This window comes from Citrus clementina, unplaced genomic scaffold (genome assembly GCF_000493195.1).
Source record: "Citrus clementina cultivar Clemenules unplaced genomic scaffold, Citrus_clementina_v1.0 scaffold_4, whole genome shotgun sequence".
Lineage (NCBI taxonomy): Eukaryota > Viridiplantae > Streptophyta > Magnoliopsida > Sapindales > Rutaceae > Citrus > Citrus x clementina.
In genome coordinates this window covers 17178063-17199255 of record NW_006262274.1, presented here as the reverse complement: position 1 = coordinate 17199255, position 21193 = coordinate 17178063, and the positions used below count along the sequence as shown (strand labels likewise).

Sequence of the window (21193 nt, the reverse complement as noted above, 5' to 3'; positions counted from 1 at the left end):
AAAGTAAAAACAATTAAAATACATACGAATTTATTCTGCGACGTATGATAGTCAAAAAATAAAGCAACATTTTAGCACCTTTCAATATAACATAATAAGTTTGACATTCTATTATTATACAAAAACAAATTTTAAATGGATGTACACAAGAACTATTGGGCTGTCACAAGCAAAAAGAAAAAAATTGAAGAAATATCAACTTTTACTATGAATTTCCATCATTACCCATTCAAAATGCATCATGACTATTTTCCATCAAACTTCCATGCATAAAGCTCCATACAATCAAAGGCTTAAATACTATAGCTTAACGCAACATGCAACAAATAGATGTTTTTTTATTGAGCTAAAACATAAGAACTAGTGGGCTGTCACATGCTAAATAATTGAAGAAATATCAATTTTTACAACCAACCCCCATCATTGCCTATTCAAAATGCATTTTGACAATTTTCTAGCAACTTTCACACATAAAACTCCATACAATCAAAAACTTAAACGTTATAAGTCTATGGCTACATGCAGCAAATGATATGCATGGATCAACCAAATAATGCTTTGTTTTATTGCCATTATAGAGCCTAAACCATTAGAATTGAAATGAATAAATCAAAATTTTTTTTTCGCTCAATAACAAGCCAAATTTTTTTCTTATTTCAGTTCTAATTTACCTAAGCCATGTATCCAGATCACACCATTTTTCGAGCTACCTAGAAATTAAAAAAAAAAAAAAAGATAAGAGTGAGTTTGTGAAAAGCTAACCTTTGATTCACTTCAACATAAAGGTTTGTGCTTGTGAGTCGCCAATGAAACTCACTACAATACATTATGGATAATAAAGACGGTCATTTATAGAAATAACAAGTAAAGTAACTTGGCAGAAATAAAGTTTGAGAACAAAAGACACTAAACAGATTCAATTAACTATGCTCTAAAATGAGCTTGAACGAGAGAGAAGATGAGCATTATTATAAAATTAAAACTACATTTCAAATAATTTTGAAATCAAAGTTCTTTTTGCAAGTTTGGGTTTTTATTTGTGTAAAAACATAGTAGCTGAAATTGCAAGCCACTATGCCCAAGCCAACAAAACTTGCAAAAGCTTTGGCATTGCAAAATGTCAATAATGCCCCTAATTACTCAAATGGTGACTAAACAGAGCAAAAATGTAAGGGGCTTTTTACAAATAAAACGATCTTGGCCATCAACTTGCAACAATCTCAAACCTCAGGGAAGGTTCTTAAAAATTATCTGAACCAAATTACTTAAGACATCTAAAATATTTGGTTAAAAAAATATTTTAATACTTTTTCTTAAAAGTTTAATAGTGTATTTTATGCTTAATTATTTATATACAAATTTAGCTCAACCAACCTTTCAATTCATATTTTTTTAATATGAACAAATTATTTTCAAGTTTCCTCCTCTGAGGTCTGGGTCGTTTTAGTAATCATTTGTGTGTTTCCATTGCCCTCCTTTATCGTTAGTACAAATCTTAGTGAACCATTTGTTGATCGAATAAAAGACCAATATACCCTTTGATTAGTTAAAATAATACTTGATTTCTAGTTTTCAAATAACTGATGGTTAATTGCTTTATCTTGTTGGGGATAAATTGTATAATTATAAGAAATTACAAGATTACCCTTACAGCAAAACATTTTGACAGTGCTAAATCATAAAAATAAATTAATAAATAAGAAAGAGAATAAAATCAACCATTCAAGCATACTTTACCTATTCATCTTCATATTTAAAAACACTCTTCATTTTCAAATCAACACAAGTTACAACAACATTAATTCACATTCAAAAACCATTAAAGCACACCCCTTTTATTTTCAACTTACTCTTTTCAAATCATTTCATAATTCATATAAATATCTCAACACTGAAAATACTTGTATATCCATGGATTCCCTTTTATATTTTCAACATGTTTAATAGGTCTGTCAAAGCAAATATCTTTTATATCCTGTTATAGTTTCTTCAAATCATATTGCTCTAGAATGACTAACCTTATTTAATCACTTCTTCATCAACCACAACCTCTATATCCATGTATCTGAGGCTAAAAAATACACAAATTACATATAATTATTATATGCAATAAACAGTCTACTTATAATTTGAACAAATTAAAACTATTACTAATTAGAACTACATATAGATTGCTCAAAATTACATTCAACAATACTTAGTGTATATGCATTTGATTCAATCTTGAAATAACTAGATAATAAATAAAGGATAAAGGTACAACATGAAGTCTTAAGCTCTAGCTAATTTTGTATTTAGCTAACAAATACACAACAACACTAGGGGTGGGCATGTGTTGGGTTAGATAGAGTTTGTGAAAACCCAACCCAACCCATTATTGAATGGGTTGAGATAAACTCAACTCAATCCAATTAAATAAATATGTTCAACCCAATCCAACTCAACCCTTAAATTATCGGGTTGTGTTAGGTTGGGTTGATTGGATTGAAGATTTGAAGTCAAATTCAAATTAAAAATTAAATAAAGAAAAAGATACGAATGTTGTAATAAAACTTATTGAAATAAAATATAAAAATTTTATATTATGAAAATTTTATTCATTTTCTAGCATTTGATAAAGAAAACTAAAAGAAAATAGAATGAATACATCAGAAAAGTACCTTAGTTGATTGAGAATTGAGATTTAAGAGAGTAATTTCAGTTTTGGAGTTAGAGTTTAGAGTAATAGATACAAGAACAAAATAATCTCTTTTATAAAAGAATAAAAAGAAGATAAAAAATAGATTAGCCGTTTCGATTTTTAGGATTTTACAATTGAAACTTATCATATTTTTATTATTATTATTTATGTGGGTTGGGTTGGGTTACATGAGTTCATCATAATTAACCCAACCCAACCCAATTGTTGATTGGATTCAAAAAAATTGACCTAATTGACCCATAATAATCCACTCAAATCCGTCAAAATTTAATTGAGTTAAATTGGGTTGGGTTTGGTCAATTGAGTTGAATTGGGTTTGTCCACCCCTAAACAACACATAAAGCATGAACAACTAAATGAATGTTATGTTGTAAATGAGTTGGCATTAAGCTGGCCTTTCAGTCAAATTAAAACGTTAATTTGTCACAGCAGTTAACATCTTCATTTGATTCATCTTTACCATTATAGCTCATACATGCTTCTTCTGTAATGTCAAATCAATAGTATTTTTGTATTTGGCAATTGCGATTTTCCAACTACATAATAAACTAGAAACCTCTCTTATTTCTCTCAACAAAATTTTCTCTTTTTTTGCATTTTGCTAAGATTTTTAACCCGCATTATATTTTCCTAAATACCAAACACATTAAAAAGTATTCTAACTCTTTTGTTATCCCGAAGAACACAAATATTTCAACACCATAATCTTTCTTTAAATTCAACCTCATTAAAATTAAAAAGAAAAAATATTTGCAATGTACTGGAAATTCAGCCCGACTAATTAAATATAATTGTAACAAATTATTTAGCATCATTGTTGGCTTCTAGAAAAATAGTAAAGTCGAAGAAGAAAGACAAACCCCCCCAATAGTATCAACAGTGATCCTCACAAAGCTCATAAAAAACCCAGTTACGATTTTTATTTCAAATTTTAAAAAAACAACATATATAACAACATGCAATGAGATGTTGGTGATTACCTCACCTGGAGCTCCTTTCTAAAGAGGTGGTTCGTCTGTTGCTAGAGAAGAATTCTCTTAGCTCACAATCTTGCATCATTCATTCCTAAAAGTAGATTTCGTCTAGCTCATCGTTGTCTTCTCACGGTCGATGTGAAACTTGTTCATCGCATTGCTAGGGATTTAAGATGAGGTCTTCAATTTTCTTTGTTGTCTTTGGCTTTGTTTAGTGAGAAGAAAAGCCATTGAATAACTAATGAATAATAGATTGCTTTCTTCATTAGACATTGAATATTAGACATACATATCTCGCACTGTGGATGGAAAATGGTTAAGTTTGTTTAAATTTTAAATGTATTTAACATAAAATTACTGGATTGCCTTCGAATACTCACTATATAAAATAGCATCCAAATGGCAACGGAGGACATTGGAAATACACGAATATTTTTTATCAAAATGAAACGACCCCAAACTTCAAGGGAGGGAGCTGAAAATTACCCTTAGCAACCAAACAAAAATGCTACTTATTAACCGAATCTCAGAATTGGGCCTAAAATGAGCCCAAAATGGAGCCCAATATCCAGACCAACTCCATTTCGTTTCTATATTGTTCTTCTTCAATTTCAGAGACAGATTTCTCAGTTCTTGGAGCTTAAGAGCTCAAGGAACTTCAGAGATTCAATCAGAGCCCTTGCAATTCCTCATTCGAAATCAACCCTAGAAATTGAATTAAATAAGAAGAAGTAGAAGATAAGATAAGAGAGAGATGGAGATAGAATTGGAGCCTCGAGTGAAACCTTTGCCTTACAAAGTTAAAGGAATGTCGAGAGAATCGCCGTCGCAAAAGGCCGCTTTCGTTCTCGACACCGACCTCCGCACACACTGGTCGACCGCTACCAACACCAAAGAGTGGATCTTACTGGAACTCGACGTAACTCTCTCTCTCTCTCTATACACTTATATATATGTGCATAATTGCTATAGTGATTTGTGCCTGTGATGACGGCCTAAGAAAAAAAAATTACCAATTTTAGAATTTTGATTCTTTTTCATCTAATAATTTTTAACAAGTTGGGGAAATTTTGAGGAACTATGTGTTAAGCAACTTACAGGTTGTCTTAGACTTTCGATGTGCTTGGAAATTGGAGAAACCTAAAAATCTGTAAATTTTCCGTAAGCGGCAATGCTCTCTAAATTAAGCAGTAATACAACAGCTACAAAAGTGGGACCAAATAAATGGCATTGGTGTTTCAGGTTCATTATATTAGATTGTGATTTTGTACCTCATTGCTTTTTTCTTGTTTGCAGGAACCATGTTTATTATCACATATACGCATCTATAACAAGTCTGTTCTTGAATGGGAAATTTCTGTTGGCTTACGTTACAAGGTTCTGATTGAACTAAAGACTTTTCTCTTTTTACAATCCTTGAACCTTTTATTGTTAGTTGAGACAATAGCTTCTAATATTAGATGTGCGTAACCATGATTAGCAGTAAATTTACGGACTTGATATTACTTAAAATGTATGTATTTTTTGTTCGCAAAGTATATCTTATGTTTTACTGGCCCTTTTTTTACCAGCCAGAGGCATTTGTAAAGGTTCGCCCACGCTGTGAAGCACCTCGTCGCGATATGATATACCCTATGAACTACACTCCATGTCGTTACGTGCGGATATCTTGTTTACGTGGAAATCCTATAGCTGTTTTTTTCATTCAGGTAATATATGATGACTTTTATGTCTTTTCTGATCCAGACTTGGGTGTTCTGCGCTATAGCTTTATTGTGCATAGGTCTAACAAATATATGTGGTCTACTGATGTGGCAAACTTCAACTGATGTAGTGAATTGTACACTAGGATAAAGTTTCTATTGTAAAGTTTTGTTGATTATTTGTAGACATTTGTAGAAAAATCCGTGGTGCAGGATTGGCGTTCCAACTCTTTCTAAGTTATGTTTTTCATGACTAAGTTATACCAAATCAAATGCTTTATAAGGTCAGAAAGCAAGTAACATCTACATGGAAATCCTTTACAATTCTTATATGCTTGAGTACCATTATTGTAAGACAAATTGTGTCTGCCTAAATTACAGCTTCCATTAAAGAAACTAGATACATGCAGATCCTGTATACTTGTGTATGCATATCCTTCTTCCCTTCTTCCGGTTTATTTGTCACTTTTCCGTTTATGTTTGATGCACTTTGCAAGTCGTAATGATCTAATTTTATACAGAATTTATAATCTCCTATTACACTTCGATGACCGAGGTCCTGTTTCTCTTCTGATGATGGTCAGCATCCAGGAAGTGGATGTTGGCAGTGATAGTATACTTATTTCTAGCAAACTCATAGGCCTTTAGTCATTTAGGAACCTAGGTGCTTTTATAATTGCAGCAATGATGATTGCTTTCATTGTCTCTTTTGGGAAGATGGATAGCACCCCAAGTTCTTCAAAGGTATGGTAATGTATTGATTGCAATGTAGTTCGGCGTAATCAAGATTCGTGTTGAGGACCCATGCATAATTATATTATTAAAGCACTACTTTAATGAATGTTCAATCTAAGAATTTTATGAGCTGACACCTCTGCAGCAGGCTTCTGTGTCTGGACTTTAGATCTCCATCTGCCAATATAAACTGATAAATTTCTTGTTGTTTATGTATGACGAAGATTTGTAACTTAAACTCACCACTTGCTTAGTTGCTTATTATTTCCATTGGCTGCATTCTATGTACTTCCCATTTTATTGGACAACAATGTTTTATCCTCTAGGCGAACTAATAGTTTCTCAACTTCTATTCTAGCTATTTTGCTGTTCTGCTGTCATTGAAGATGTAGGAAGGTCAAATTGATTACTTTGTGTTGATTCCTTGATTTTGTATCTAAAACACCCCAAGTTTGACAATCTAGGTATTCATTCTGGCAGGAGTCCTCCTCCATATTGTTGTTGGCATTTTAAGTAAAGTTCTTGTCATCACCTGTAGAGAAACAATTCATTTGTGACCGTCGCCTTCCATTAGGTTAGCAAGTTTTTTCTTGTGAAATTGATTTCAGAGGTCATACTACTTTCTTCCTTGCAGTTACATGGAATGTGAATATTTTGGATTGTACTTGTTCATCCAAGTTGAATTGTAAACATTAAGCAGTTTAAGTGCTTGGTTTGACAAATTCAATTGTTGGTGGGTCTGGGCAAAAGGATTTTTCCTACGTTTGTTTTACTTTTGTAGAGGCTAGAACACCGCTCTTATTTTATTTTCCTTATCAAATAAGATGACTGCACCTTTATTTTTCAGAATTGAAATTTGTCACCTTTGTGTGTATGATTTATAATGTACAAACCCTTTGCATGTGCTTTCAAACTTTAGGATGCTTCTGTTTGTACCCTTTTTTTCTTCTTCTTTGTTTTAATTGTAAACTAAACACAATCTTCTTTACAGTTGATCGGGGTAACTGTGACTGGTCTTGAACCAGAGTTCCAGCCAGTTGTTAATCACTTATTACCACACATTATGTCGCACAAACAAGATGCCCAGGATATGCATCTTCAGGTTGAGCTTATCACTAATACTGACATTTTAATCCATTGCTGTTTTTGCTACTTTGATTTTTTATATTTCTTTGCTGTCTGATGCTTTTTAGTTTGTAGTTGCTTCAAGACATGACAAATCGGTTGCATGTGTTTCTTCCTCAACTTGAGGTATACTTGTTTTCTCATTTTGGTGAAACCTTTTCTTTCTTTTTTGGTAATTTTCCTTTTAGTTTCCCTTTTTTCCCCTTCTTTTCTCTCTCTGCTTTAGTATCATCATTGTGAGCTTCATGTTTTGTCACGGTGTAGGTGGATCTTTCCAGCTTCTTAGATGCTGCTGAATCTAATTTGCGTTTTCTAGCTATGCTTTCTGGTCCATTTTACCCGATACTTCATGTTGTGAAGGAAAGGTTAGTTTACTCCATTTCTATATATTTTTTTCGTGCAGGCTCTTTCCCAGTATTAGTGTCCGTGGATTTTTTTATTTTTTGACTGCCAGTTGTAAAGATTGCCATACTTGCTTAATGTTTTGAAATCGCATCAAGAAATGTTCTGGATGAAGGACTATTTTTTTTTTTTTTCAAAAGCTTTCCATACCTTTCTGTCTTTTATTGAACTTCACTATGACATTCTCCACTTTTTACCAAGCCATTGGATCAGCTATTTTCTTTATTTCCATTTTTTCCCCAAGAAGTTACTATTGCACAGTAGGCCATCATCTCTTTGCAGTTGCATGGCATGTCAATCTCTAGATTTAACTAGTTACTATCCCATCCCTCAAGGACAATAGTGACAGCTTCATACTTGCATACTTTAATTTCCTGTCATCAGTGATATTGTTGTTTTTTTGTCCTTGAGTAGATTTGTCTGTCTTGTTTATCTAGAGGTAATTTTGTTAATTTTTTTTCTGCATATATACACCATATTAATGTAATCTTGATGCTTAACATTGTATTGATACTACAGAGAAACAGCTAGATCTTCCAGCAATGTATCTGATTCTGAAGTTTCTAAGAGCAGTCAGGCATCATCAGCCTTAACTGTTTCCTCTAACTTTGAGGTATTGTCGTACTTGTCATCCAGACTATTTTTGCTTTCGATTTGGAATGGATCTCTTCTTTTGCATTTCCTTCATGACTACCTCCTCCACCATGTTCTGCATGTGCAGATGCCTGGTGACTTGGATGGTTAAATTTTTGTTTTTTCTTTGAAAATGAATAGAATTCCTGTGTTTCTTTTCATTCCGGATTACTTGAATTTTTGTCGTTGGTTTTCGATTTTGGTGCCTCCATACTTGTGTAAAAGTTGTTAACGTTAGTAATTCTTAAACTTTGCTTTTGTTAATAAACTTTAATAGTTTCTTAAAAGAATGTTATTATTCTCTTTCTTTTTTAAATGAATCATCTTTAACTTTCTAAAACTTGCTATAACAGATTGCTTTTCATGTCTATGCTCAATAATATAAATATCATTTTTTTCATTTATTTGTTTCCCAAAAATTGTTGATCTTTTCTAGTAGTCTTCTTTATTAGCCATATGGTAATTTAAGAAATTTAAAGTTGCAATTTCAACTTAAGGGAAAAGGTGACTTGGTGACAAAGTGAGTGATAATCTTATGACACATTGATTGTTGGGGCTGGATGGAACATCTGATTGATTTCAATATTATTTTGTCTTATTTCACTACTGATTCTACAGTTTCAAAGAATTCAATATCTGAGTGGCTTTTGGATTTACATACATAAACTGTATAAGTTTGGAGATGTTAGCAACTCAACCTGTTTGCTTTAATTTTGCTTTGTCATGGCAGCCAAGGAGATCACGCGGGATGTTGCCTTTTATATCATCCACGTCCAGTTCAATGGCATTTCGTCCTGATGCAATTTTTGTGCTGCTTAGAAAGGCATATAAAGATGCTGACCTAGGAACTATTTGCAGAAAGGTAATGCATCTATCTTCTCTACTGTGCTTTGCAGGATAATTTTCAGCTTTTAGCCTTTAAATTCTGAACGTGGTTATGTAATGTCCCATTACTTCAGGCTTCTAGAGTTTTGCAGAAGCTTATAGATCCTGTGCTAGTGCAAGAAGCATCAATGCCTTCCAGTGTTGCTCCATCTGACCTTGATGAGACAGCAAAATATGAAGTTTCCAACCCAGTTCCTTTAGTCGATTATTCAAACTTGTTTGGAGAAGAATTTCAACTACCTGATGATATCTGGGACTCTAGCATTCTTAGCATCTTGGATGTAGGGGCTGTGGAAGAAGGGATTTTACATGTTCTTTACGCTTGTGCATCACAGGTTGATTTCATCAGTATTGGAAATATAATATTCCTTAAACATTGTGCTTTTTGTGATGTCTATTCCTGTGCATTTCTTGATCCATTTACATAGGAACTTTGTGTTTCTTACAGCCCCTTCTTTGCAGCAAATTAGCAGGGAGTTCTGTTGACTTCTGGTCTGCACTACCACTAGTACAAGCATTGCTTCCAGGTTGAGTGTCTAGTGCTAGCCGTCCTTTTCAGAATGGTGATGAATCACATATCTTTTACTAACATAGCTCCTCGATGCTGATCAAGAGATAAATTTCCGTTTGAAGTGTTATTCCTTTGTGGCGTAGAAGTTATGCCAGAATGTTGTTGTGGCTGATAGCATTTAAATGTTTTGTTGAAATATCATGGTCAAAATTGAATTCCTTTGAGCTTCGTTCATTGAATATGTCTGACATTTTTTTTTTAACTTCTTCATATGTTTTAGCACTTCGGCCTTCTATGAGCAGTCTTGATAATGTTGATGACAGTTTTTCTCAATGGAAACAACCTTTTGTGCAGCAAGCCCTATCTCAGGTTGCATTTGATTTTTAATGCTTTCTTTTTTCCTTCAACTTTCTTAGTTTTATATGATTTTTGTTTTACTTTTTTTGTTATATCATCATTCTGCTCATTGGTGTGTTTTCTAATTGCAGATTGTTGTGACATCGTCTTCATCACTGTACCAACCTCTTCTTCATGCTTGTGCTGGCTATTTGTCATCGTTTTCACCATCACATGTTTGTCCCTCTCCCTTGATCTCAGTTGTAGTAACTTCCCATCTTTTGTTTTCAAGAGGTGTATGCCACCTCTGTGTGTGTGTGTGTGTGTGTGTGTGTGTGTCTGTGTCTCTGGGGATAGAATATTCACATCTCTCCTGATTTCTGTTCATACAAGTACCCACATGCATGCATGTTCACACAAGCGCACGCACAATGCACAGACATACAGGGAGGGATATTATCCTATTGCATATGTTGGTTCGTTGTCCACTGATGTAAATTGATGTGATACTTTATGTGAAGTTTCATGCCATCTCAAAATGAAAGTTTCCTCTCTTCAGATGAATTCTTCTTCTGATAGTCATTTGGTTGCCTAAAACTTGCATCCAATGTTAGGGAAGGCATAGAAAAAAGGCAATATAGTAAGCTGTAACTGACTAGAGGGTATAATCCTTTAAGTTTTCTTTACAGAAAAAGCATCTTTAATATCTTACTACGAATTTTGACCTCATAAAATAATATTCCTTAATGCGGATGCCAACAGCTTCATTTTATGTTTGTGCAGGCTAAGGCTGCATGTGTTCTAATTGATCTGTGTTCAGGTGCATTAGCTTCTTGGATCTCTCATGTGGTAGCAAAGGTTGGTATGGGGCAGATCTTATTAAAGTTTTATGTAGTGTGGTTTGGAGGTGGAATACTAGTGTGTACTCGGTTTGCTTTTACTTTTTATTAATTTATTTCTTTTCTGATTTCTCAGTTATGCCGCTGATTATGTACAGGTTGATCTGATTGTGGAGCTTGTGGAGGACCTTTTGGGCACTATCCAGGTGTGTCGACATTTATATGTTCTTTATTGTTCCATTAAAGTAAAAGGATTCTCTACTGTTCAACCTTCTTTTGTATCCTAAATTGTCAATAGCAAATTGAGGGGCAAAACAAGGATAATAAGATATGGTTACTGTTATGAAGATCATACTTCCTGCTTTGTTATATATTCTTCAGCCAAGTGTAATATTTTATTTCAAGGGATAAATTGTTTTGAATTTCAATTGGAGACTCCAATGGTTCTTTTCTGCCTTGATTTTTCATGCTCAAGTCATGACACTTTTTCTTTTCTTGTGGGTTATTTCTAAAATACAAAAGCATTTCGTACTGAATCGCATGTTTGAAAATGGAATTAGTTGGTAGTTTTTGCATAAAATCCCCTTTTTTGAAAAAATATATATATGATAACACCTTGGAATGTTCTTATTTCTGGTTTCATCATTGATTAGTGGTCAGGACTAATGGAGTACATATTTTAGCTTCGAACCAGTTTCATCTGGAACTATATACATGGATCATTCATTGCTTGTTGTTTTTGTCTCTTGTGAAGATATTCTGAAGAGCTCCAGAAATTTTTAAAAAAAAAGGGAAAAAAATGAAAGTCAGAAGCTATACAACAGTTTTGAGGTTACTTTGGAATGGGCCTTAGAAACTTAATTTGTATTTTCAAACTGCGTTGAGATTCCTCACTTAAAATTACTTGCTGGATCTCAGTGCGTGCTGGGAGGATGGGTAGGATCACTGAATCTGGAAATTTTATACTTAATCTTGGTTATGGTGACCCCTTTGTTATTTACTTTTTATAATTTTTTAAATATCAGTTTTATGAAGAAGATACTTTAGAATGATTAAGAATTTTAATGTATTTGTAAAATGGTTAAAATGTTCACCATGTACAAACATTTCTTATATTTCTAACAGTGCCCTTTTCATCTCATTTATCTGAATATGGAATATATTGAAGGTTTTGTTGTTCTCTGAACATATCAGGGTGCCTGTCATTCTTTAACTCGCGCTCGTGCTGCCCTCAAATACATTATGCTGGCTTTATCTGGGCACATGGATGATCTACTCGGAAAGTATAAGGTGCTCTAGAATGCTTTGGGTGTACTGTTTTATAAGCTCAGGTTTTATTGCTCATGAGTAGCATTGAAAACTATCTAGGAGCCTGATGTTGCAAATGTCACCCTTTTTTCGTGATGCTTATGGAAGATAATGTTAAATACTAACTCAGAATCACATTGAAATGCCCTTACTATCTTATCGAGAGTTTGGTTACAACCATATTACCACTTAGCTCATAACTGTATAAAGTACAGCTATTAATTTAATCATTGGACCCTTTCAGGAAGTGAAGCACAAAATTCTCTTTCTTTTAGAGATGCTGGAGCCTTTTCTTGATCCTGTCATATTTGCGATGAAGAGTACAATAGAAATTGGTGACGCATCTTTCACTTTCACAGAGAAGCAGAAGCAATCTTGTGACATTGCTCTCAATGTTATCCGGACAGCAGTACAAAAGTCAGCCGTTCTTCCTTCGCTAGAATCTGAGTGGAGGCTTGGATCAGTTGCTCCAAGGTATCATATAACTCTTTCATATCATCACTAAAGTCCTATTGTAGCATTTTGTTCAGGCGATACTCTGAGGATATTTTCACATCTCGTCAAAGAATAAAGTGGTGAATAATAAAATAAAATTTATGGAAATAATTATTAAGTTATCTATATACCCTTGCTTCTGAGACTATGAAGAATTTGTATTTCACTTGCACAAAAAATTAATAAACCAATCACGGGATAAATTAGAATTTTCCTATCCTTTAATATGATAATTTGAAATTCGGTTGGTCTTATGGCATGCTGAGAGCATCAATTAACATAAGGTTCTATTGTATTTATTTGTAATGATTTAATTCAATTCTCGATGCAGTGTACTTCTCTCCATATTGGAACCTCACTTGCAGTTTCCTCCTGAAATTGATCTTTGCAAATCATCAATAACTACTACCATTGAACATGAATCTTCTACAAAGCCTGATATTCATGATGCTTTTGATGGAAAGACAGATACACATGATGTAGCTATGAAAAATGATACACATGATGTAGCTGTGAAAAATGATCTTAATGAAGATGCCAGCCTTTTTTTTGCTCCACAAGAGCTGCGGAGTATTGGACTGACAGAATTTTCTCTCAATCCTGACAAACACGTATCAGATTATGACAATAAGGATTACAGCTCAGAACAGAAGAATGTCTTGGATAAAACTCTTGCCAATTTACAGAATGGTGTAGCATTAGACACTGGTTTTGCTGCTGACTACTTCAATTTGCAAGCAGATTTTTTTCAACTGATAAACTTTAGAGACTGAGCTTAGGGCATCTGAATTTCGGCGCTTGGCTTCAGACTTACACTTGAAGCATGAGCTTTCCACTGAAGGTCATGATGCTGCTATAGATGCTTTACTCTTGGCTGCTGAATGCTATGTCAATCCATTTTTCGTAATCTCGTTCAGAGCCAGTACAAATATTTTGGACCAGATGAAAATTAGTGGCCCTAAAGTTCCAAGAAGTTTTGAACTTCCGGAGCTGAGACGTTCTGGAAAGAAAAATTGTAATTTGGAAACAGTAGCTGATCTTGAAAAGAAGAGAGACAAAATTGTGCTTCAATTGCTTCTTGATGCTGCTGAATTAGACAAGAAGTATCATGAAAAGTTTTCAGATGGCGAACATTATCCAAGCACTTCAGAAGATTTCGATGAACAAGTCATAAAGTTGTCTCCCTTTGATATACAATCTGCGGATGCTGTCACTTTAGTTCGTCAAAATCAGGCTCTGTTGTGCAATTTTCTGATCCGGAGGTTACAAAAAGAGCAGCATTCTATGCATGAAATTCTTATGCATTGTCTTGTGTTCTTCTTGCACTCGGCTACTAAGCTGTATTGTGCTCCTGAACTTGTGATTGATATCATATTAGGATCTGCTGATTACCTTAATGGGATGCTGTCATCCTTATATTGCCAGTTAAAAGAAGGAAATATGCAGTTGAATCCAGAAAAAATACACGGGGCACGAAGACGGTGGATACTGCTGCAGAGATTGGTAAATGCTTCAAGTGGTGGTGATGATGAGTCAGAGTTTCCTGTCAATGACAAAAAAGGTTTTCGACATGGAAACTTGATTGCTCCTTCTGTCTGGATGCAGAAAATACCTACATTCTCTAACTGTGCTTCTGCTCTTGTGCGGTTTCTTGGTTGGATGGCTATATCTCGTATTGCAAAACAATTTATAAAGGATCGTCTTTTCCTTGTTTCAGATATTTATCAGCTGACATATTCGCTCTCTATATTTGCTGATGAGCTTTCTCTAGTTGATAATGTTATTGATCGAAAGCATGAAGATATAAAGATTGAACGATCAGGAATCAAACAATCTCCGAGCGTTAGAGTGTTTGAATTGGCTCATCAGAAACATGAAGATCAGTCTTTTCACATCATCTACCCTGAACTCAGTAGGTTCTTCCCAAATATGAAAAGGCAATTTGATTTATTTGGGGAGACAATTTTGGAGGCTGTTGGATTGCAGTTGAGATCACTTCCTTCTAGTGTCGTGCCTGATATTTTATGCTGGTTTTCTGATTTGTGCTTATGGCCGTTTGTTCAGAAAGACCAAGTCACCACTCGAAATAGTTCTGATTATTTGAAGGGTTTTGTTGCTAGGAATGCCAAAGCAGTCATTCTTTATGTACTTGAAGCCATTGTCATTGAGCACATGGAAGCAATGGTGCCCGAGATACCAAGAGTGGTGCAAGTGCTGGTGTCTCTCTGTCAGGCCCCATACTGTGATGTGCCATTTCTTGAATCTATATTGGATCTGTTAAAGCCAATCATCTCATATTCATTGCTTAAGGCTTCTGATGAAGAAATAGTATTAGCTGATGAATCTTGTCTTAATTTTGAGTCACTATGCTTTGATGAGCTGCTAATGAAAATTAGACAGGAAAATGAGAACCAAGATACTTATGCGGATAAGGCATACAGCCGGGCTCTTATAATTTTTATTCTGGCTTCTGTCTTTCTTGATTTATCTTTTCAACGTAGAAAAGAAATGTTGGAATCTCTAATACTATGGGCTGATTTCACTGGTTTTGAGCCAACAGCTTCTTTCCATGATTACCTCTGTGCATTTCAGAGATTTATGGAAAGTTGCAAAGATTTGTTAATTCAGACTTCAAGAGTCTTTGGCTTTATCCCTCTTCAGTTGCCTCAGTTTTATGATAGCATTGGGACACCCCGGCACAGTAGCTCAGGTTTATGTTCACGGTTTCTTAGTGATGCCTTTTACAGCAATTCCCTTACTAATGATTCTGAAAAGCTGGACAATAACAACTTTGATACTGTCTTCTTGAATCAGAAGAACTATTGTTTAGCTGCAGATGAAATACAATACTTTACTAAAGACTTGGAGGCTCTCATTGGTAAACTTTTTTCAACTATTGAGCTCTGTGGGAGTCTTCATCATCAACTAGCGAAGAAGCTTACTGTTATATCAGCAGAGTGTTTTATGTACTCTAGATGCTTATCTTCAATAGCTTCAAATATTGAAGAAGAAAATGACAGCAAAAATCCTTTGCCATTTAATTCAGCTGATCTGTCCCTGGTTCATTGGAGAACTGGCTTCGAAGGACTTGCCAAATTAATCATACAATCTCAAGAAAACCATTGCTGGGAGGTTGCATCTGTGCTTCTTGACTGTCTACTTGGAGTGCCCCATTGTTTTGAGCTCGATAATGTCATTGGTACTGTTTGTTCTGCAATCAAAAGCTTTTCTGCCAACGCACCGAAAATTGCTTGGCGCCTACAGATAGATAAATGGTTGTCAATATTATATATAAGAGGGATTCAACGACATAAAGAGTGTGAGATTCCTCTGGTTGATCTTTTCTGTACTATGCTTGGTCATCCTGAACCTGAGCAACGGTTTATTGCGCTTCAGCACTTGGGTAAATTTGTTGGTCAAGATATAAATGAAGCATCAGTCACTCATTATTCTTCATTTTCCAATAAGTTAGTCTCCCCAAGCTTAGTTTCATCTTGTATCCCTGAGGCGATTTTGTCTTTTTTGGTTTCAAGTACATGGGATCGAGTAGTCGTGCTGGCATCATCTGATGCATCTTTACCGTTAAGGACTCGTGCTATGGCGCTTCTTGTCGATTATATCCCCTCTTGTGATAGGAACCACCTGCAATCTTTTCTTGCGGCCGCAGATAGTGTTCTTCATGGTTTTGGGAAACTTGCACATCCAGTGTGTGATAGTCCATTACTACAACTTTCATTGGCACTCATTGCTGGTGCTTGTTTATACTCTCCAGCTGAAGATATTTCATTGATTCCTCAAAGTGTTTGGAATGACATAGAAACCTTGGGGTTGTCCAAATCTGGTATGGTGTTTTATTGTTAACAACTTTGAATGTCAAGGTAAAATTCTGAGTGCATGCATTCACTTCCTTTTTTCCTTTCAATTTCTTGTTTGTCCTTTTATAGGAGGCAGGCTTGGGGATCTTGAGAGAAAGGCATGCCAAGTGTTGTGTAGATTGAGAAATGAAGGAGATGAAGCCAAAGAGGTATATTGTCATAGCAGGTGCTAAAGACATGTTTGGCTGGATGCTCTTGAAAGAATTAAGCATCCTGGCTAAGATTTGTTCCTTGATCTTTGTTTTCTCCTTGATAGGAGGTGAAATGATCTTTAGTATTTTTATGTTTCTGTATTGAACCACTGTTTTGTCTGTAAGGTCCTCAAAGAGGTGCTTTGTTCAAATTCCTCAAAACAAGTAGATCCAGATTTTGGTACCACACGTGAGTCAATTCTTCAGGTAAGAAATGTTACAAGGGCCATCTCATGAAATTGCAGTGGATATCATTTTACATTCTGCATCAAATATAAATGCTTAAAGTGTGTGGGTACTGGGTGAGTTCTACTGCTTATATAACTCTTGAGATGGTACATTTGGGGTTCAAATCTCTCTAACATCAGGTGGGAAGGGGTTTGGTTTTCATTTATCTAAAAGGAATTTGGGTTCTCAAGATCAGTAATAATCATAATTATGCTTACTTTAGGATGAACTTAAGAGTAATTTCTGGAGATGTGAATTTTTTGTTTTTTACTATCTTGAGTCTTGCTCTGGGAGACTTAATTAGTTTTTGTGTTCTCTCGGTTTTCATTTTTTTCCTTTTTAATTTTGGGCCCTGACTGCTTAGGCTCCCCACCCAACACCCCCCCCCCCCCCTCCCCTCCGGCCAAAATTTTTCCAAAGTTGGTTGAAGGATGTAATTGTCTTCTTTCCTTCAACGTCCATACTCTGTCTCTGTGCCTTCGCATTTTTTAGTCTCATCCTGTCTCTAGTCTTTTCAATTTTGCACTTGTATTGTTATTTTCTTAAGACTGGATACTATGAATTGAACACTCCAAAATGCTCTAACACACCTGTACAATGGAAAACATATGCTGCCATTTTTAAATCTACCTTAGGCCTAGCTATGACAACAAAATATTGTTCATGGAATTGTCCCACTAAGATGTAACTAACTCCGAAATCTGGTTTTGGCATAGAACGATGCACCAAGTAATTGTAACCACTGTAGAAAAGTCTTGGAATTTTTGAACTTTGGTGGAGGGCATACGCATTTGCAAGAGGGAGAAATAAGGGTAAAAAAAGGAGAAATATCTGCAGTTATAGATGATATTTTATGGAAACTCAAAAGAAATGAGAGATTTGGAACAAATTATTGAATTTTTGGTTTATAGACTCTAATGCTTTCTGTTTCCGTAAGTGAGTTTTGTTTTCATGGGTAATAGGATTTTGTTTTTTATTTTTCACTTCAAATTTCAACTTGGAAAATTCTTTCCATCTTCTGTTAAATGGGAAAATTATCTGTTACAGGTCATCGCTAAGCTTACTTCTGTTCAGTCCTACTTTGATCTTTTCTCAAGCAATATTGATCAAGACGCTATGGTAAGTATGAGCAGCCATTATGATGCTGTTGCTGCTCTGCAATTAAATAATTTGTTCCCTCTTAATGCTGTAGGAACTAGAGGAAGCAGAAATAGAGCTTGACATCATCCGAAAGGAACATGCAACACAGGAATCATCAAAAGTTTCCACAGGAGATCAGATTCCTACTGTAGATGGTAATAATATCTTTCAACAATACGGACGTCTCACAGTCATCTCAATTGACGCACAAAAAAAACCTGAAACTTGTATTCTTATCCTTTTTTATTTAAATTTGTTAACTGTTGTGCTACTTTCACCTGTCCAGCATTTGTGGAAGATCGTAATCGTCTTCAGCAAATCAAGGATAGCATTCTTTCCTTGTATGTATAAGCTATATATCTTTTCTTTAGATTTCTGCTGTGCTTCAATAATAAAATGAAGAATTTGTCATAAGATAAATACCTTTAAGCCTGTAACTGTAGCTGTTGGCTCTTCATATTTCCAATCAATCAATATTTTGTTTGTGATATATTTCTGGTTATATGATATTTGTTCTTGTTTGAGCTGGCATCCTTGTATTGATATCTTACTTGAAGCATGGGTAGCTTGGAAACTTTGCTTGCTGTACTTGTGAAATAATTTCAAAGTAATATTATAGTAACATGCTGTTCATTCAGCAATGGAGCCGTGTTTTTTAGCAGCATTTTCAACTTTAAGCTAGTCAGGATTGCTGAACAATCTAGTAATCTAATTGATGATTAGCCCAACCGAAGGCATGAAGTATGAACTAGGAAAAGAAAACTGATAATGATCTTCTAGCTTTTCTTTGCTGAAGATAAAGGTTCATACTGGACGATAAACGCACCAGATGGTGTATAAGACCAGCCAGTCAAGTACACTTTATAGGTCACAAAAAGTAAGACACCATCAAATTTAAACTGGTTGTACCTTGAGCAAATTTTCACCTTCCTATTTGTTCACAAAAGGAAAGGTACCTTTCTAGATTCACTAAAATAGCAATAACAGGTACTTGTATTTGTTCTTATTTTTTTCATGACTAGCACCAAATTCTAGGGAGTTTCTGATTTACAAGTATAAAAGTGAAATTAAACCATATTATTTCTGCTATTGTTTCATCTTAAATGGCAAACTTGATTGTTACGAAGACTGCTGAATGCTTAATTAATGATCTTCTGCTGTGATCAGAGAGAAGTCTAAGCTCCGGGAAGAAATAGTGGCCCGCAGGCAAAAGAAACTTCTAATCAGGCATGCTCGTCAAAAATATCTAGAAGAGGCGGCTTTGCGAGAAGAACAGCTTCTCCAAGAACTTGATAGGTTTGTACTGTACTATTAGTTGTGATCTTTATAACTTGGATGTGGAACATCATGAGAGCTGATTAAGAGATATATGCTGCTATTATTTGTTTTCTTATGTAATCAGGGAAAGGACTGCTGAGATGGAAAAGGAGATTGAGAGACAGCGGATGCTGGAGCTTGAATGTGTAAAATCAAGGGAGCTGCGACACAATCTTGATATGGAGAAGGAGCGACAAACCCAGGCAATACCCTTCTCAACTCTTAGGATTTCATATTCTCAAATCTTCTGTTAGTTGCTTGTTCGGACACTGTTTTATTTTCTCTTTTTATTGCGTGAAGAGGTGTGGCTTGACATTAACATTTATTCATTTTCTAAAAATTTCATTTTGTTTCCATTATTGTTGTCATTCATAACTGTAAAATAGCACATAATGTACTACATATCATGTGGATTGTTGGATGACCATCTTGATGCTGCCGGTTTTTCTGCTTTTCTGTTTTTCCGGAGATGTTTGCTCACGTAGAGAATGAGCCTTAGCAATTGTTTCATGAATGCTTATAAAAATAAGATGCAATTTTGCTTGCAGAGAGAAGTTCAGCGTGAACTTGAACAGGCTGAATCTGGACTACGACCCTCAAGACGTGATTTTTCTTCCTCATCTCATAGTGGGTAAGTCTTTTGACAACTCCTCTCAAAGTTCTTATATATTTTGTGATTTTTTCTTAGATCAAGGGCACAACATCTCCAGATTGCTTGAGCTTGCTCTTTAGTACAATATATGTATGGGGCATAAATTCTGTTTTATATACATTTTTCCCTGCATATTTTAATGGCTGGGAGTGTGTTTTTGGCATCTTCATTTGCAGTCGGCCTCGTGAAAGGTATCGTGAAAGGGAAAATGGAAGATCAAGTGCTGAAGGAACTGCAAGGCCAAGTACTGGCAGCCTGCAGCCTGAAATTTCTACTTCTAGTTCATCCATGGCAGGCATGCCAACCATTGTTCTCTCTGGGTCACGGTCATTTTCAGGCCAAACACCAACGATTCTACAACCTCGTGACCGGTCAGATGATTGTGGTAGCAGTTACGAAGAAAATTTTGATGGAAGCAGAGATTCAGGTGACACAGGCAGCATTGGGGATCCAGAATCAGTGTCTGCTTTTGACGGACAGTCTGGTGTGTTTGTTTCTTCTCAAAGGCATGGATCTAGGGGAAGCAAGTCTAGGCAAGTAATGGAACGAAGAGAAAGGGATGGGAGGCGTGAAGGGAAGTGGGAAAGAAAACATTGATGTAATTGTGAAAATGAATTACAGTAATCTAATAGCATGATTGTGTATGGATGAAATGTTTGTAATTTAATGGGAATGCAGAAATCTGCTAAAGCTTTTGGGACGCCTTTGAGAAGATTTACGGTCAATTTTTAAGTTAGCTCAAATGGAGAGCTACCACAGTGAAGAAATTTCTTCATCTGCGCTTTCGCGGCAGATGTTTTCTTATATATTGTCTGTTGGTGTAACATTTATTACAGTTATGTATTGTAAAGTAGTGGAAACAGAATTTAATTTGATGGTTCAAATCTGACTATTTCATATATGAAGGGCAATGTTCACAGAAACTTGTACTGGTTTTCCAATTCATGATGCATTTAAATTGGGAAATCACAAGGACAGAGTTGAATGCAAAAACAAAGTACAGCTTAATGGGTAGTGAAGACTTTTGAAACAAATATTTTTGTAAATCGAAGAGTTGCCTTTTTCCTATTTACACAACAAATGTGTAACGCTACAGTTTTTTAGAAGTTTTTTGTATAATAAATTCGAAAAAAATATACCCAC

General features: G+C 35.1%; 2 protein-coding genes across 4 annotated transcripts; both read left to right on the top strand.

Moving 5' to 3' along the window:
• The first annotated feature begins 4242 nt into the window (after nucleotides 1-4242).
• On the top strand, nucleotides 4243-13438 carry LOC18043286. Of its 3 annotated transcripts, XM_024185401.1 has the most exons (17): nucleotides 4243-4594; nucleotides 4972-5052; nucleotides 5247-5384; nucleotides 7105-7215; nucleotides 7314-7364; nucleotides 7503-7603; nucleotides 8160-8253; nucleotides 9004-9135; nucleotides 9233-9493; nucleotides 9607-9685; nucleotides 9950-10038; nucleotides 10158-10241; nucleotides 10789-10863; nucleotides 11003-11050; nucleotides 12039-12134; nucleotides 12397-12626; nucleotides 12979-13438. In XM_024185401.1, exons 1-17 carry the CDS (start codon nucleotides 4430-4432, stop codon nucleotides 13418-13420), a joined length of 2277 nt encoding a protein of 758 aa, XP_024041169.1. In that variant the 5' UTR covers nucleotides 4243-4429; the 3' UTR covers nucleotides 13421-13438. The 3 variants fall into 3 exon arrangements, with proteins under 3 accessions (XP_024041169.1, XP_024041170.1, XP_024041171.1); XM_024185402.1 differs by lacking the exon at nucleotides 4972-5052; XM_024185403.1 differs by lacking the exons at nucleotides 4243-4594; nucleotides 4972-5052; nucleotides 5247-5384 and having other exon boundaries at nucleotides 7125-7215; nucleotides 7307-7364.
• Nucleotides 13423-20955, top strand: LOC112098873. The gene is made up of 10 exons (XM_024185400.1): nucleotides 13423-16488; nucleotides 16592-16671; nucleotides 16840-16920; nucleotides 17989-18060; nucleotides 18134-18236; nucleotides 18368-18422; nucleotides 19249-19377; nucleotides 19484-19601; nucleotides 19947-20029; nucleotides 20227-20955. The coding sequence occupies exons 1-10, from the start codon at nucleotides 13590-13592 to the stop codon at nucleotides 20645-20647; spliced, it is 4041 nt and encodes a 1346-aa protein (XP_024041168.1). The 5' UTR covers nucleotides 13423-13589; the 3' UTR covers nucleotides 20648-20955.
• Nucleotides 20956-21193: the final 238 nt, after the last annotated feature.

Bases quoted from the DNA above. Each gene is read 5' to 3' on its own strand.
- LOC18043286 (XM_024185401.1), top strand. From the start codon at position 4,430: ATGGAGATAGAATTGGAGCCTCGAGTGAAACCTTTGCCTTACAAAGTT. The intron at 7,216-7,313 runs GTTGAGCTTATC...TTTAGTTTGTAG, and splicing joins CCCAGGATATGCATCTTCAG to TTGCTTCAAGACATGACAAA. The intron at 9,686-9,949 runs GTTGAGTGTCTA...CATATGTTTTAG, and splicing joins AGTACAAGCATTGCTTCCAG to CACTTCGGCCTTCTATGAGC.
- LOC112098873 (XM_024185400.1), top strand. From the start codon at position 13,590: ATGAAAATTAGTGGCCCTAAAGTTCCAAGAAGTTTTGAACTTCCGGAG. The intron at 16,489-16,591 runs GTATGGTGTTTT...GTCCTTTTATAG, and splicing joins CTTGGGGTTGTCCAAATCTG to GAGGCAGGCTTGGGGATCTT. The intron at 16,672-16,839 runs GTATATTGTCAT...TTTGTCTGTAAG, and splicing joins AAGGAGATGAAGCCAAAGAG to GTCCTCAAAGAGGTGCTTTG.